Source organism: Epinephelus lanceolatus, chromosome 20 (genome assembly GCF_041903045.1).
Source record: "Epinephelus lanceolatus isolate andai-2023 chromosome 20, ASM4190304v1, whole genome shotgun sequence".
NCBI classification, from domain to species: Eukaryota; Metazoa; Chordata; class Actinopteri; order Perciformes; family Serranidae; genus Epinephelus; species Epinephelus lanceolatus.
Window position 1 is genome coordinate 32,223,126 of NC_135753.1, and position 16,034 is coordinate 32,239,159.

Genomic DNA, 16,034 nt, shown 5'->3' on the forward strand with positions numbered 1-16,034 from the left:
AGGAAAAAATTCCTCTGTTTACCCACATGGCTGCTATTGTATCCATTTTACACGTAATATCTCAATATCACATAACTGCATTTACAATGATTATAAATGAAATACACGTCTTTGCTTCGGTCAGTGCCAGTTAGTTTTGGCACGTAACGCCGTGCAACTTTGCCAGGATTCCTCACATTTGTTTTCCTGTGTACCTGACTGGGATTGAAACCAGAATTACCTTACTTTATCCCAAACTACGAGGGCAATATTAGAAAGGAAAAAGACATGCCACCATCCTTTTGAGTGAATATATCCATCCCTGCTTGGTGTTTGATGACAAAAAGACACGCGTTGGGGATCGAGAGACAGCCGTCTTACGTTTCGCGACAGGTAATAACACTGCAACACCACAAGAGTAATCACCAGATATAAATTTCCATTCACCATTAAAGGATTCCATTAAAAGAGCTGGGGGACATTTGAAAAAGAGGGAATTATTTGCCTGAAACGCTTTGTTCTCATAAGCTCTGTCGGCAAGCCACTAAATACAGTCTTATCTCAGCAAAGAAAAATGGGGAAAGCAACCGATTTCCCCTGCCGTGGTATATTGCATTCTCCCCCATGATATTCAAATAACTCTGTTTTTCAATTTAGATAAAAGCAGCCAGTCTGTGCTCGTCACTGAGGTTAATAGTCAAAGTTGACAGATAAGCCGCTGCCTTCCTCTGCTCCCAGACTTTTATTTACATAAAATAAGAATGTGGCATCACCTAAAGAAAATGTGTCCCCACAAGATATCCTGCTGGGCAAAATGCACTTCCCCTTGTGCTACTTTGTGTTGCAATGTTTGAGGAAATAAAAAGGGAAAAGAAAAATCTGCTCTGCAGTGCAAAAATCCGCTCTTTTATGCCTCAGAATAAGACCGGCAATTTTACTTGTCTGTCATAACCTTCACTGACAGGCCAGCTTAAATGTCCTTGATTATTAAAGCAGGAAAGTTTAATGGTAGAGTTTCACTAAAGTGACAAAATGTTTCCTGTGGTTGTCTGTCTCTGCAAATTATCTTTCAGTCTCCTGACACTTTCATCAATGGTCGTGCTGTCATTTGAGATTGTCAGCCAAGTCCTTTTATTTTCTCTGCTGTTAAATTGCTGTGGACGGCCTCACCTTTTGATGTCCGGTGTTAAAGTCTTTTTGTCTGTTTTCTGATCGCAGATAGCTTCCCTTTTCTCTTTTGATTTATTTGAAAGACTCAATTTAAATGGAAAATGACAGAGTTGCATTTGAGTGACACATTCCCTTTTGTTTTGCCTCCCCTGTAACCCAATATGAGGCCTTTCTATGGCTTCATTTAAAAACAATGCATACACATGTGCACGCGTCCACACCTCCAAGCACACATGGCCACCGTCCTCTGGGACAGTCTGGATTACAATGTTTAGTATGTTATCTGCAGCTTGGCATCATTAGGCGGTAGCGACATTAGGACTCCTGCTAATCTTAGTTATTTAAATAGCCAGATACAGCTCACAGCTGCTATTTGCTGCTGTTGCTCTTAAGTGAATGATAAGCAGGCAGCAGACTGAGTGATAAAACTGATACCCTGAACCTGCTTCCAAATTTGAGGTGGGGAAAGGGAAGGGAGGGGCTGGCGTGCGGAAATGAATTGCATAATTGTGCAGGTTTAAGCTCTGTGTTCCCGCTGTACAGTGCCCTGTGTCGAGATTCCATTTCAGTCATTTCCTCCGAGATGGCAGCTGAAAGAAATAGCTGATAACTCCACAGATCACAAGAGAAAACAAACCCCACTGTTCCTTGAAATGTGAATCCAACCCTCCCGTAGTGTGTCTCATCCCGTATACCTAAAATCCATCATAGTCTCTCCCTCTCCCGTCCTCACGATAAGCGCTTTTCTCTCCTCCATCAAAGGCAGAACTTAGACGAAGACACGCAAGACTGTAATAAGTTGTAATCTGAAGGACATCTACCTCATGCCTCAGAGACGCAGATACAGCGTAGACAGAAGCCATGCCGACTACGAAGTGCACCACATTTGCAATTAAGATCCCTGGGAGGCTTTTTTCAAGATTATTTAAATGTATAATTACTGACAGATTAATTACATTTTGCACATCAGTTCTGATTAGATGTGATGGAAACTTTGAGTTTAATCAACCCTGCATCACCTAAGGAGTTGGGTTTCAATTTGATGTCTGGGTTGAAATTAGTTGAGACGTAAATTAAGAAGCAGATTCACATGACTATCATTACAGCTTCCATCATACATCATTTTTATATGAAATGCAACAGAAAAGGGGGAAAAAAGACAGTTCTCTTGTGAGCTGTGTGAAATGTACACATCTTAAATAACTTGAGGCTTTCAGATAAGTGAGAATATGTTCAACTGAATACTATTCTCAAAGGGTGTATAATGTAAATATATTCTGCTGTAATGAGGCACATGAATTCAGTGTGTTTTGTTCAAAGCTGCCGTACCTTGTGGGACGCAGCTATTCTTTTAATGGTTCGTCTGATGAAAGAAGTGATGCTCTGTAACTGATAGAAAAAGAAGTGGTGTTGTTGTGTGCTGATTTCAAATGCTGCCTCTGTGATCCACGGGGAGTCAAGTGGAAGTTAAAGTTAAAGTGTCTGCCTTTATTATTGACTTACATTTTATTTCTCTTCCTATCCCTGTGTTTGTGTGCTGCTCGCTCTCTGTCTCAATATCTGTATTTAACACCCTCTCCCTCCACCTTATCTCTTCTCCCCAGTGGATGAGGACACTGAGGGAAGTTCCAGATCAGGTCGCGAGTCGATGTCCACCAGCGGCGACCTCATTGTGGGGCCCGGGCTGAACGGCAACCTCTCCAAAGATGACAGGCAGAAAGATCGGGACAAGGTTGGGGGGAAGGAAAAGAAGAAGCCAGAGAGGGAGAAAGACAAGGAGAAAGACAAGGACAAGAACAAAGCCAAGAAAGGCGTGCTGAAGGGTCTGGGCGACATGTTCAGGTAGGAACAAGACAGCTCAGCTCAAAGCCCTAAACTCTCCCTGTGTCGCCCCGAGCGCCAAATGCTATCTGCTTTATTTAATTCCACTCAACACTTTCACCACCGGATCATTCAGAATTTGAATGCATTCTCTGGATGTTGCCTGTGCTAATCAGGGACCCCTCTCCTTGAACCCTGTGAGATGGAGGGAGTGGATGGAGGGGAGGGGGAGTTATCGACCTCGAGGGGCCTCTGGCACTTTTGAGCCAGATTATTTTTAATAAGGGCAACATGTTTTATTCATAATCCCATGTGCGCGCTCCTCCTATCCAAACACGCTCCGCATTTGTTAACCAGCGGACAATGTTCAGGGCCCAGACGGGTGCTAATGTGGGAGCTGTGATTTGGTTCTGGGGATAAAAGACCTTTGAAGATGATAAAATCGAGTGTGGGTTGGAATTGTTGCCTGTGGCTGCTGTTCTCAGCGGCTGTCTCATCATGTGGGTGCAAGATTCTAGAGGCAGACCCACCTTGGGATGATAGGTGGCGTGATTCTGCACTCATTAAGATATTCATCAATTTAAGAAATGTTCGCAAGCAAAATATTTAATATGAGTAATGTCATTTTAGCAGTACCGTCATATGCTGTAGGTCTTCCACATTGTGTTATCACCTCACATACACCAGGAAGTTGGAGGCGAATTCAAAGCAGACATCTACGCTGGCAAATTTTGCGAGTGTTGGGTTTGTCTCTCGGCCTGGAAACTAATTCCATTGCCTTTGAGGACTAATGGGCAAAAACATTTTCAAGTTCTTTACCCCGAGTACGTTGACTTTGGACTGTACAGTACACTGTGTGCATAGACAATAGCAGGAGGAATGTGCAAAGAGACAGAGGATGAAAATAAACATCCTGCGGGTATCCAACCAGTGTCGCTGCCACAAGGAAATTAATGGAGGAGTCACATTAATTATTTCAATTCCGTGCACATTTGAATATGGCATAAATTAACGGTGGAGGCGGAGCGGGCCGTTATCGTGCCTTGAGTTGTTTTCATGTGGATTAGTTTAATGGGATTAGTTAGCATATCGCGGCACATGGCTCAGTAATGAACAATAAAGACGACAAGTGTGTTTCGAGGTCACGATTGAGGAATGCGGGGAACTCGCTTATCTTCCATTATTTTCACTCTTGTGAATTTTTTTCCTGCCTTTGCATCCTGTGGTGTAAATGCATAATGAGTCACACAGGCTCACATTCTGTCTCACACCAGGCGTGAGCACATATGTGGAGTACGCGCACACATTCACAGGAGTGCACACACGGAGAAGAAGTGTGCTGGATTAGTAAATGAAAGTGGAAATTTGAGCCACAGGTTTGACACTCTGTGACATGCAATCAGCGCCGTTGGCAAACCTTTTTGAGTGGCTGTGTGCTGAGCCCGATAGGTGGCTGCCGGGTGATTTTAGCTGCGCACGTGGCCCTCGGCATGCCCTCCTCGGCCTCATCATCGTTCTTCATTATCTTTGAGTGCCACCGCCACTTAAGAGTTGGCACGCGGCAGGCCTCGCTGACACTCCCCCCTGCTCCATGCATTTAACGCTGGGCCCTGTGCCTCCTGAATGCAAAGAGGCAGCCTTCTGAACCAGCATGTCTCTCCGACGCTCAAGCTTTGTCTTTCCTCCTTTCCGCTACTCCTACTCCTTGTTGATACCTCAAACAATTTCCTACTTAAAACTGTGGCAGCTCTCACACCCACACATCTCCTCTGTCCTTTTCTCTTGTCTCCCTGCTCAGGTTTAGAAAGATAGAGATGGCAAGGAGCTGAGGTGAGAGTGAATGTGTCCCACTGGATACAATAACAAACTTTTTTTGTAAAGAGTAAAATGTAGTGATGTGGAATGCCTAGCGGTCAAAAGGGAGGAGAAGGAAAGAAAGTAGAAGATCTGTTGTCTGTCGCACTTTTAGCAATTCTAGCCAAAGTTTTGACAGTGATTTCAGAACGGAGAAGTTTTACTGTGCGTAAGAAAAAGGGTTCGGCTGACAGTAACTCAACACTCTCAGGCTTATGAATCACGGAGAGACTTTACATCAGCGAGTTTCACGTGTGAGTGTCTCATCATTGCATCAAAACATCAAAAGGGCATCCTGATTGGCTTAATCCTTTGTAATGCTCGTCTCCGCCGTTTCCATTTGCATAAAATGGACAGGCAGGCAGGCGCTCACTTTTTCCTGCATTTCTCACACATGTGTGTCTTACACTCACGTTTTCCCACTAAGGAGATTTCAAGGAGTTTGCAGCGCACTGCAATTTGAGCTCATTTGCATGCAGGCCTTTGGACGGCCTGATGAACGTGTAGTGCACGTCTGCTTAATGGACAGCCTGATTGGGAGTGCATTAACATGAGAGCCAGGGGAGAGGAGGATGGCCTAATATAAGGAGAGAGAGGGAGGATAGAGGGAGAGACTGTGAGATAAATACTCCGAGTGCAAGAATGACTGAAAGTGTGCGAGTGTGTGATGGAAAGAAAATTGACTGCCTGAAGCCCAAAGCAAAGAAACTGCAGTGCAGATCCCCGGCTCCCCTGCCTCTCTATCTCATACTGTACTGCCTATAGGATGGCAGACCGCCTGGTATACTGAACCATCCAGTAATGAATAGCTTATAATCTTATGAATGGATAGCAATGTGCATGCATGCATAGGATAAAAAACCAGCCTGAGGCATCTTGGCATCATTGTTATTTTAAGGATGTCTGCTGCATGCATGTATCACAGTGCCTCCATCCAGTGGATATACTGTGGTGGGGTGCAGGGCAGCGCGTCATCCCCCAAACCATTGTATGTGATTATTCATGTTCTTCCTAGTGGAAAACATGTGATCATTACTTTCTGATTCTATCAGGTCTGTTTATATGTTGGGAGCTTTGCCCAGGGCTCTGCTAGCATGCTAGCAGACAATGATGTCCCGGCCCGGCCTGCAGTACTCCCTTCAACACGCCTAATGAGGTGTTGTTTATCTGCTCTGTGACTGAATGACCTCCTCCATCAAAGCCCTATCTCCATCTCTTGATATGTTTATGAGTGTTTGACCATGATGTGTGTGTGTGCGCACGCAAAATAATACCCATCCTGAGTTATTTATTATAGAGTTGAGTGTTAAATTGTTGAAACAAAGTGAAAATGCATATTTTAATGAGTTGATTTGATGGACATTTTTGCATTGTGTTTGCACATGTAATTGCTAGAGCAAGTAAGCGCACATCCATCTTCTGTGTGTGTGTGTGTGTACATTCATATTTTTACATCTAAATGATATTTTATAAGTGTGTAAATGGGTCTTTTTAAGCGAGTGTACAGTAGCAAAAAGGAAACAAGGGAATGAAGGCTGTAAAAATGGAAGGCAGGGTTAGGACGGAGCAATGAGGGCCAGAGAGGTGGGGGTGGAGGTTTGGATTGGGTGAGGGTGGAAGGAGAGAGGGAGCGTGTGCACTGGAGTGAACTGGGGCACCAAGGGAGAGTGGGAAAGGAGGATGAAAAGGAAAAGGAAGAGGGGGAATGAGAGAAGAAGGGAGCTTTTCACAGCGGCAGTCACGGCATCGGGCTACTGTCTGCCTGAAGGGAGGATCGAGGATCTCTGGCAATTTTAAAAATTGTGTGTGTGTGTGTGTGTGTGTGTGTGTGTGTGCTCAAGGTTCATTTAAATTTGCATGTGTGTGTGCGTGTGTAATGCATGTTTGCATGTGTGTGCGTACAGATGAAAAGATGTGTTAATGGGCTCTGGCATAACCCTCACCCTTTCTCCCCAATGCTTCCTCAACCATACACACACACGCACACACACACACAGTTGCTCTCACCCCTGCCCCCCACTCCTACCAATCTGATAAGTGGCATGCCTCACGTTGAGTCATCAGTCGACACTGGAGCTCGGTGTGACAGCCATGCACCCCACCCATCCCCTTCTCCTCACCCAACCCACCCTCCATCACCCCAGGGATCTTGTCTGCCTGCTCCTCCCTGCAGATGCAGCCCCACTCAAGGCTATATGGAGAGAAGCGGGAGCGAGGGGCGTGGAGTGGAAAGGAAAACTAGAGTGGAGGGATGCTTTCTATCCTTCAATCTTTATTATTCTTAGGCAGTGTGGAAGCACGCTGGGAGCACTGGGAGTGCGGGGGGGTTGGCATGTGTGTGTGCGTTTGCATGCCTAGAATGTGGATACTGTGCCACGAAAGCATGATCGCTTCATGTGTAGCATGAGAGTAGGTAGTTAGCGTGTTCCTGCACCACTCCGTGCCTTTACACCATATGATTCTTTCTGCTTGTGTGGGTGTGAACAGCTGATGGTGGGTAAGCCAGCTTGATCATTAGTACACCGACATGACACATGCATTAGCCTGGCTTTTTATACACACACATGACCGAAGGCGTGCCTGATGGATCAACACACGCACTTTCTCTGTAAAACGCACCCCTCTTCTCCTCCACCTTCTGCAGCACTCACACATACACACACACACACAAAGGCTCACATATGCTTGTAGTATTATGCCACAGTTGATTTGGAGACAGCAATTAGCTGCCGCCACATGTGGGCCCTGACATCTGCTGAATGTAATCTGAGAGAAAATGATAATTGTTCTTCTTTTGCTCTGCCTCCCTCATCATAATGTCGGTGCTGAGGTAGTGAAGGCGAGCACAGGGCACAGCATCAAGCCGGAGCTTGTATGTGAGAATGACTGGCAACTGAATTGAGGTGAGGAATATAAGGCAGGCAGCAGAAGATAATTACATGAGAAAAAAAAAAGTAACACATCATGGACTGTGGATGGTGATGCAAGAGCAAACATCAGCTCAGCAGGGTGGCGAGTGATTGGGGAAGTTGCTTCTCTCATCTCCAAGCGGTCGAGGATTCAATCCCTTGAAGTGCCCGCGAACAATGTGACAGTGTGATTTCCTGTCAGCTCTCGGGGCACTTTTGTGCTGCTGACCCTGACCTCTGACCTCCCTGGGAGCGGGTGAAAGCAAAGTGAGCCAAGATTTCCCCTGTCATAGATAAATATTTCAGTGAGAACTCTGGAGTGAACTTTGGCAGCTTTTGGCAGCTTTGCAGAGTGCAAAGTCATACCTCAATATCACCTTCAAATGCCTGCACAGCTAAAAGAAATAGCATGTCACCGAGGGCACGATACAGAGAGGAGGTCAGCTTTTTCAACTTCTTGGGAAAAACATCTTTTCAGAAGAACCCCCCCACCCTGCATCTTCAAAGCTGGCGCAAGATGCCAGGACTTTAAAGGGGTCATTTTTGGGGGGTGAACTCCAAACTCTCTCACAAAAATGTCCTCTGAGTGTGACATCCCATTACTCTCCTGCCAGTCACGTACCAAAAAGGCCCAGCGGGGGCCAAACAACAAACAACAAAGTCCCCCACTGAGAAGATTAGCGCCACTGTCACAGAGTGCAGTGACAGGAGATGAAAACAGTAAAACAACAAAACTCTTCTGTACGCCAGGTTAAGGCAAGTGTAGCTTTGTGTCTGGTGTCAAAAAATTGGATGTCACCGCCAATTTCTGGCGAGGGTGAAGCATTTAGACGTAGGCAGAGGCTGAGTTATAGGATTAAGGAGGGGGTGGAGTGGATGCTCTGCGACAGTAGCCACCAAGCAACAATGAGAGATGGCCGTTTCAGGCGTGGGGGTGCGGAGGGGGTGTGTCTGGCTGTCCGGCCGCACTTCCTCTGCTTGTGGCCACTCGATGCAAATGTGATTGGGCAGCACTGGGCCTCCATCAGACAGCCCTGAAGTAATTAGGTTTAGAATGATCACGCAGTGCTCCAAGATAGACCTTGAAGCATGGGGAGGCTGTGTGTGTGTGTGTGTGTGTGTGTGTGTGAGGAGAGGTGGTGTTGCACGATGGAGTTAATTGAATCTGAAATCTTGTCGGCCTGAAATGAGATACACCGATGTCTCTCACGCTGTGTCTCAGGCAGAGGGCTGCAAACATGACTGAATTCATAAAGTGTGTTATTAAAGAGCTCAAATTAAGTGTAGCAGTGCACCCCTCTATACTCTACCAGGCCTGTGACTACTAATAATCCAACCCCAGTGGAATCACACCCAGACCCACCGACTGAAACCCAAGACTCCCTTTCTTCTCTTCTCTTCTCTTCTCTTCTCTTCTCCTCTTCAAATATGCTCACCCATCTGTTAGCGCTTCAGCTATCTTCCTCACTTGACTCTTTCCCTCCCTCCATCATCTCCACTTTCGTCAACCTCGATGTTCCGAACAGAAACCGCCGGATGTTTCCTAACTTCCTCCCTCTCCGTTTGATATTTGTTTTTCATACTTTGAGGCACTTTGATTCCACTTTGATGTTATTTTCTCACTCTGGCCCGGATCGCTTTGATCAATCAGAGAAAGGCTGTTCCAATGCGAGTTGACTCTCGGAGGACGGGCGGATTTAAAAATAATGAGAAAACATTAAGAACACGTACAAAGATCTGAGAACGGCACAATCCCATTTTGTTTTTCTAAATAGTACAAATGAATCACTAATGCCCCCCGTAATAAACCATATCAAATGTGTGTTTTGGTCTGAGGTGGGGAAAAAAAAGTATAAGTTGAATTAGAGATGCAAAGCATGCTTGATATTACAGAGACAGAGGTGAGAAATGCACATGGGAGAACCTATTTATTTCCCCCTATGTGCTATGCAAATGAAGGGGGCTGCCTGCTACAGTACGACTCATTGCTAGTCTGCTCACCCATCCTCCAGGCTTAGCATGTAATGAAATAGGGGCCTTTGGCTGAAATGACCTTTCCCATCCACTGAGTTCCCACCTGCTGATGTGTACACACACCTTCACATGTGAGTGAGACGATGGGTAGAGGGAGAGAAACAATCACAGTGAATGCAAGGAAGATAAAACATGGAAAATTGCTTTTGAATTACAAAGGTAATATCAATCGATGTTGAATTACACTTCTGATTTCCATCAAAGGCAACCAATTAAAGCCAGGAACCATATTCCTCTTGTTCTGTCAGCGCCTCGACATGTGTTCGGCATGTAAAGTGAAATTGTCTATATTTCCCTCCCGCCTTTCCACCTCTCCCTCTCTCTCACTCCCTTCCTATTTCTCCTGCTCTGATCTTTTTTCTGTCTTTGGTGAGTGTCAGTGAAATGGAGATCCTTTTCATGGCTGGATCGGGATTTCATTCCTCCCCATGTTTGTCATGAAGGAATCTTAATTGGGCTTTCACTGCCATACCAAGATGTGTGAGCTGCTCCCTCTAGTTTGTGACTTGGGGAGGCGGAGGGAGCGAAGAGGTGTGTGTGATAATGCACTGAACAGTCCGCAACAGCGGGTAAAGGCCAGTTGGTATTTCCAGTTGCAGATCCATATATGTGCCTCAGCCCCCCATGAGTTAATTGGGTATCAATCTCAGAACCCATCGGCTATCACTCTGAAGACGATTTAGCCTCTTGGGGCAACGGCCAATGTTTCAGGGGTTTCAGTATGGCCAGCAGATATCCACATAACGGAGCCAAAGATTGTTCTAGCGTGATCAGTCAATACTACTTAGACTACAATCAGAAACCAGAACACTTCCAATACCAAAATCTTGCTCCATTGCCTACAGATATTGGATTCTACATTCATATGGATGTATTTTACAGGTCTGCATCCTCTGATTTGCAATCAGTGCAAAAGTTCAATGTAGGAAGTAATGTGTTTTTATGTAGAGAGATGGAGAGTCAGGGTGTAGAGGCCATCTTATACAATAGACCTTCATACAGGTGTCCCAACACAGACCTGTAGTTAATTTGCCTTTTCATTAATCATAACTACAGTCATTACTTAAAGGGACATTGTGTAACATTTTCAGTTGTTTATTGGCAAAAATCGATGTCTGCATTCATAAATATGTCATCACTGGTGTACTATTACCTCCACCAATAATCTGACCTATTCTCATATAAAGGAGAATTTTGGATTTGTTTGTACATTGTGCGGGTAAGTCGTCTTGGGGGTTCCATAACGTTTTACCATCTTGAAAATACATCAGCCAGCAAGGGACACATAACACTACCAGGGAATAGCCCCGCCTTTGGCGTTTTCGTTGAGAGCCAGGCCAGCGCTGTGTGACTGAGAAGCCGAAGGAGAGGAGCAAGAGGCGCTTCACTACTACCCCGGCACTACTGCAGCATAACAAAGTTCCACTCTTTGAGCATAATGCAGGATCATGCATATGCAGCATCACGGGAGACGGAATTCTCATCGCCAAGAAAGCGCAAAAGGGAATCAAAAGGCAACGTGACCGGCGAATTCAAAAAACGAGGGTCAACACTGGGGTAGCCTTTCCCAGGTGGAAAGAGCTGCTGAAGGAGAAGGGTAATGCAATCACAGGCCAGTGATGCAAGGAGAAGGATGAGGTGTGTGAGGCTGAGCCACTTGTCAGTTGTCAAAAGACAAGACGTGATTGGTTTGTTTCGATTTACACCTGCCCCAACAGTCCTACGTTGTAAACACAGCCAACATGGTGAGGAGGGGGTTTGTCAACTCGCGTCGTGTGTGTCTGTGTAAGAGCCTGAATGAATAATCCATGAAGTATTGGATGACATGCTTCATCAATGTTATCATAGTTTTTTGGTACACAGCGGCTACAGTTGTTGCAATACGCGTTTGAAACAGTGAGGTGCTAGAGTGCGCTATCCGTTTGAATGCAATATACGATTTCAACATCAGATGGGAGAAATTCCTACACACTGTGGCTTTAATTAGGGGTTCAACAATATATCGAACTGGATAGGTGTATCGATTCACTCATAACCTGGTCACTTTACAAGGTAGCTACTGTGTTTTTTATTTTATATTTTGTACTATGCAGTGTGTACGTACTGCTTCTATTATGGTTTCCATATGGATTTACTGTAGTTTACATTGCACCTGGAATTTTATTCTCATTTATTGCATCTACTTGTTAGGTGTAGGAACACAGATGTAAATTAGCATTTCACTAAATCTGATGCAAAAGTCAAAAAAGTCTGTGCACACCAAAACAGTCTTAAACAGGTGTGTAGGTGGGGCAAACAATGAATCAAAAAGGGAAACACCTGTTTACACTTGCAGAAAAAGGTTACATTTATTAGACTACAGCGTTTCGGTCATGGACCTTCATCAGGTAGCCGAGGTCCATGACCGAAACGTTGTAGTCTAATAAATTTAAAACTTTTTCTGCAAGTGCAAACAGTGTGCGGGTGTTCTCCTTTTTGATTCACTAAATCTGATGCAACCATGTTTTCATTTCTTGTAAATGATTAATGTCATTGCACACTCAAATTAACAGAACTAAACTAATTTCATCTTCATGATACGCCTTTATTTTGAAATTCCCATGGCATGTCTTTGTCACCATTTCCGTCCAAGCACACGTCCCTTGGCCTAGCGACAAGCAGATACAGGCAAGAAAAAGACGATAAGGATATTTACCGATATGGTCTCACATCAAATCATTGCAGACTTTGTGATGTCAGCAAATGTATTGATTTCTAAATTATCGATACAGTATGATGAAAGTAGTGATTTACACCCTTATTCTTAAGTTAAACCAAATGGTTGCCAAAGCTTAACCATACTGTAATTTGAGTTTATTTTCCATGACCATGACCTTTCCTTAACCTCGACCGTATCGTAGCTGCCATGCACACACAGTGCGGAAAGTCAGAATCAAAGAAATCTTGACATTGGATATTAAAGACATTGTAATCTGGAGTTTCCTGATTTGCCAAACATCAATGCTCTTGTCCTCACCCATGGTAGTATTTGGTGGTTGTTTTTCATCTCCGTCTCATACCAGTGGTATTGTTACATTTCCCATAATCCCCTCTGCTCTCTGAAACAAAGAGGATGTTTCTTCTTTGATCAAACGGTTTTCCCTCTTGTTTTACCATCTCACTTTCATGTGTGTCAGTGATCTTTTCCAAAAACCTCCTTCCAGTTTCCTTTGTGCTATAAATTGGTACAGCAGATATCCCTCTCAGTGTGTGCAACACAACATGTAATATGGATGTGGGGAGAGGCTGCAAAGCATCTTATTGATCCTGCTGTCTCATTTGTGTACAGTAATTGTGCTACGGTTTTATAAATGGCTTTATGAGTTGGAAAGTGCTACATGCAGCATGTTCGATTTGACATACTTTGTGTTTTTTGTTCTGTATTTTGCTTTGGAGAAGCAGCAGAGGAGTGTTCAGGGTAATTTGTTTAACCTGCTGGTGATGTACAGTCCCTCTCCCTGAGAGTCCATGGGCTTCCTACCATCTCGCATCCTTACTTTACTCACAATTACTGTCACTCCCCTCCCTCTTTCTTTCCATATATCCGCCCGTATCCCTCTTCCCTCCTCCTTCCCAGCTGCCCTGGAGATTCATTGTGGCATTGACAGGAAGACCTCTCCCGTCTCCCTCTGAACGCTGGGAGGGATGTATATCACGGATCAGCAGCTCCGCTTGGGCTGGTGTGTGTCCATGCCTGTATTTCAAAGTCTGACGTTTACGAGACAGAAAACCTGCCTCACTTCTCCCCTCGCCTGTCCTTTAGGTGAGCGTCTTGGAAATCGGGTATTTGAGCATCGCAGAACACATCTGTCTCCAGACTCATCAGCATGTAAATTAGTTTGGGAGGATTATCAAAACAGAAACGACTTGAAAAGAAGCCTGATCGTAATTTCCTCTCACCTACTACTGAGTTTAAGTTGTACAAGGTGAAAGCGGCTGTAAATACATCACCAAACCCATCATCAGTGAACGTCTCTGATCCCTCTGAGTCTCTGCACATCAGTGGTATTTTGTACAGCTATTCCAAAAAATTCAGGTTGCCCTTTTTTTCACCTGCAGTGGCACCTCCACACACACAGTCGCGGTTGCCATCATTAAAAGAGCTGAGCAGACTTTGGATGCTGCGTTTGCTGAATGCAGAGTTTTTTTTGTGTGTGTGCGTCTGAGGCATGCGGCAGCAGCCGAACTGAGGATACAGAGAGTGGCAGTGATCAAAATGGCCCATTAGGAATGCAGTGTGCCATACTGTATCTAGGTCACAGCCTGAGCCACCTACTGTAGCTCCTCCACTGAGAAACCACAGCGCTGTCCCCTCCACTGCTCCCCCTCATCCCTGCTCCTGGAACCCTGCATGTGAGTGTGTGCAGGCTAGATTGTTTAAGCATTAGCCGGACGTGTGTGTATGTGTGCATGTGAGCGTGTGTGTTCCTGCTTATGCATGGGTCATGGCTAGCAAAGGCATTTTTGCAACTGATAATGTGTTTGTCTGTTTGTATATAAAGTGAGAGAAAGAGCGCGAGCAGGATGATTGTAAGTGGAACAAATGTCAGCGGTTCAAATGACAAAATATAACTTTGTCTCATCAGAATGCACACACACACACACACACACACACACACACACACACACAAAGCTCACCGCCACACCTGAACTTCCCTCCGAGCTGCTCAAGTGTTTCTATGTAAATTGTCCTTCAGAAACTCCCTCCTCACTGCGCTCATACACTTTAACAAATGGATGTATGAATGTGTTTGGACTGTTTATTTGTGTTGTAATGAGAGGCTTTAATCAGGGGTGTCAGGGATTTGAAACGTTCCTCTGAGCGCGTGCAAAACACCCCTCCCTTCCTCACACACACACACACCCGGAGACACACACATACACACATAACTCAGTGATTTATGTGAAACATTAAAGGCAATCATGTTGGGCTGGGCCCCGTCCTTTGTATTGCACAGGCTGTTTGAAATATGGAAAGCCAAGCTGTCCCTTGATATACAGGCACACACATATAGATAAACACAAACACACACACACACACACACATACACACACACAGATGCTTGTGTGTACCTTTTGCTTAAATATGAATAATTGGCACTCGGAGCAAACAGATGAATGCTTTTTTTTCTCGTCTTGCAAACACACAAACCCACACACACGCAAGAACTTTTAGTTGCAGACAGACATTTAGACGCTCCATCCCACACACATACATACACTTATTCAGTTCAACAGTTGCTTTGATACTGATAGTTGTTAGTTTAAAAGCAGAGAACATCCTCAGCCAATCACTGTGATGTAGCTCTGTGTGTGTGTTCATTCTGTCTGGTCTCTGTGGTTAGAGAGAACATTTCTTAATAAGAGCGGATTAACTCGGTTGCCGGAATTTGGAAAATCTACCATACCCTCCTACACACACACACACACTTACACATTCACACATAATGGCACAAACAAACACAGTGGAAGTACAATAGGAAATCTGTAGGATGGGATACCACCCAAAAAAAGCCCTGCGGCTCTTTGTGACTGACCATTCTTCACACACACACATATATATATTTATTTCAGTCTTTAAGTCTTTTCTTGTCTTACTCCTCCTCCTACCCTTTAGATAGGAAGACACATTTTGAAAGAGAAGTGTGACGAGGGGACTGAACAAATGGAAGAAGACCTGAGTGACAGATACCTGCAGAAATAACAAAAGATACTAACTGACACGGCAGGAAAAAAGATAAATTTAATACTAAGAAACAATATTCTGAGAGGGCGGCATAGCATCAATTTCCATGCATCTGTATTTCTGCCAGAAAATCTTTATGGTAAACAGGTGGGGACAGGCGATATTGGTTGAGAAAAGGACTGTCATTTAAATACAATGATCCGAGATGGCGTTCAATTCATATACCTGTAAAGTGTTTTTGTTTTTCATTATTTTGGCACAACTGTGTAGAGCGTCACTGAGATGGAACATCCTTCAACGTGACGGTGTCCTCTTTGCTCAGCTGAGAGACCCTAAGAGGCGTAGAAGTATCTGGTGAGAATCATTTTTTCCTGCGTCTCGCCCGTGGCACTGTCCCCCTACTGGGGCTAGGCCTGATGTCATGAATAAATGCATGTCATGCCTCTGCGGTGCGGGACACGCCGCTTTCCCACCCGGCATGAACCATTTCGACTCCCATCCTCCCTCCTCCTGTACGTCTCCCCACTGTTTTCACACCATCG

At 44.8% G+C, this 16,034-nt stretch overlaps 1 protein-coding gene across 6 annotated transcripts in view; it reads left to right on the forward strand.

The window, feature by feature from the left end:
• The window catches only part of LOC117264743 (partitioning defective 3 homolog), a 424,452-nt gene that overhangs the window by 293,209 nt on the left and 115,209 nt on the right, over positions 1-16,034 (forward strand). For all 6 annotated transcript variants that reach the window (XM_033638949.2, XM_078162514.1, XM_033638950.2 and 3 more), the window contains one exon: positions 2,754-2,991. In XM_033638949.2, coding sequence (XP_033494840.2) covers positions 2,754-2,991 — 238 coding nt within the window. The remainder of the gene's footprint in view (positions 1-2,753; positions 2,992-16,034) is intronic.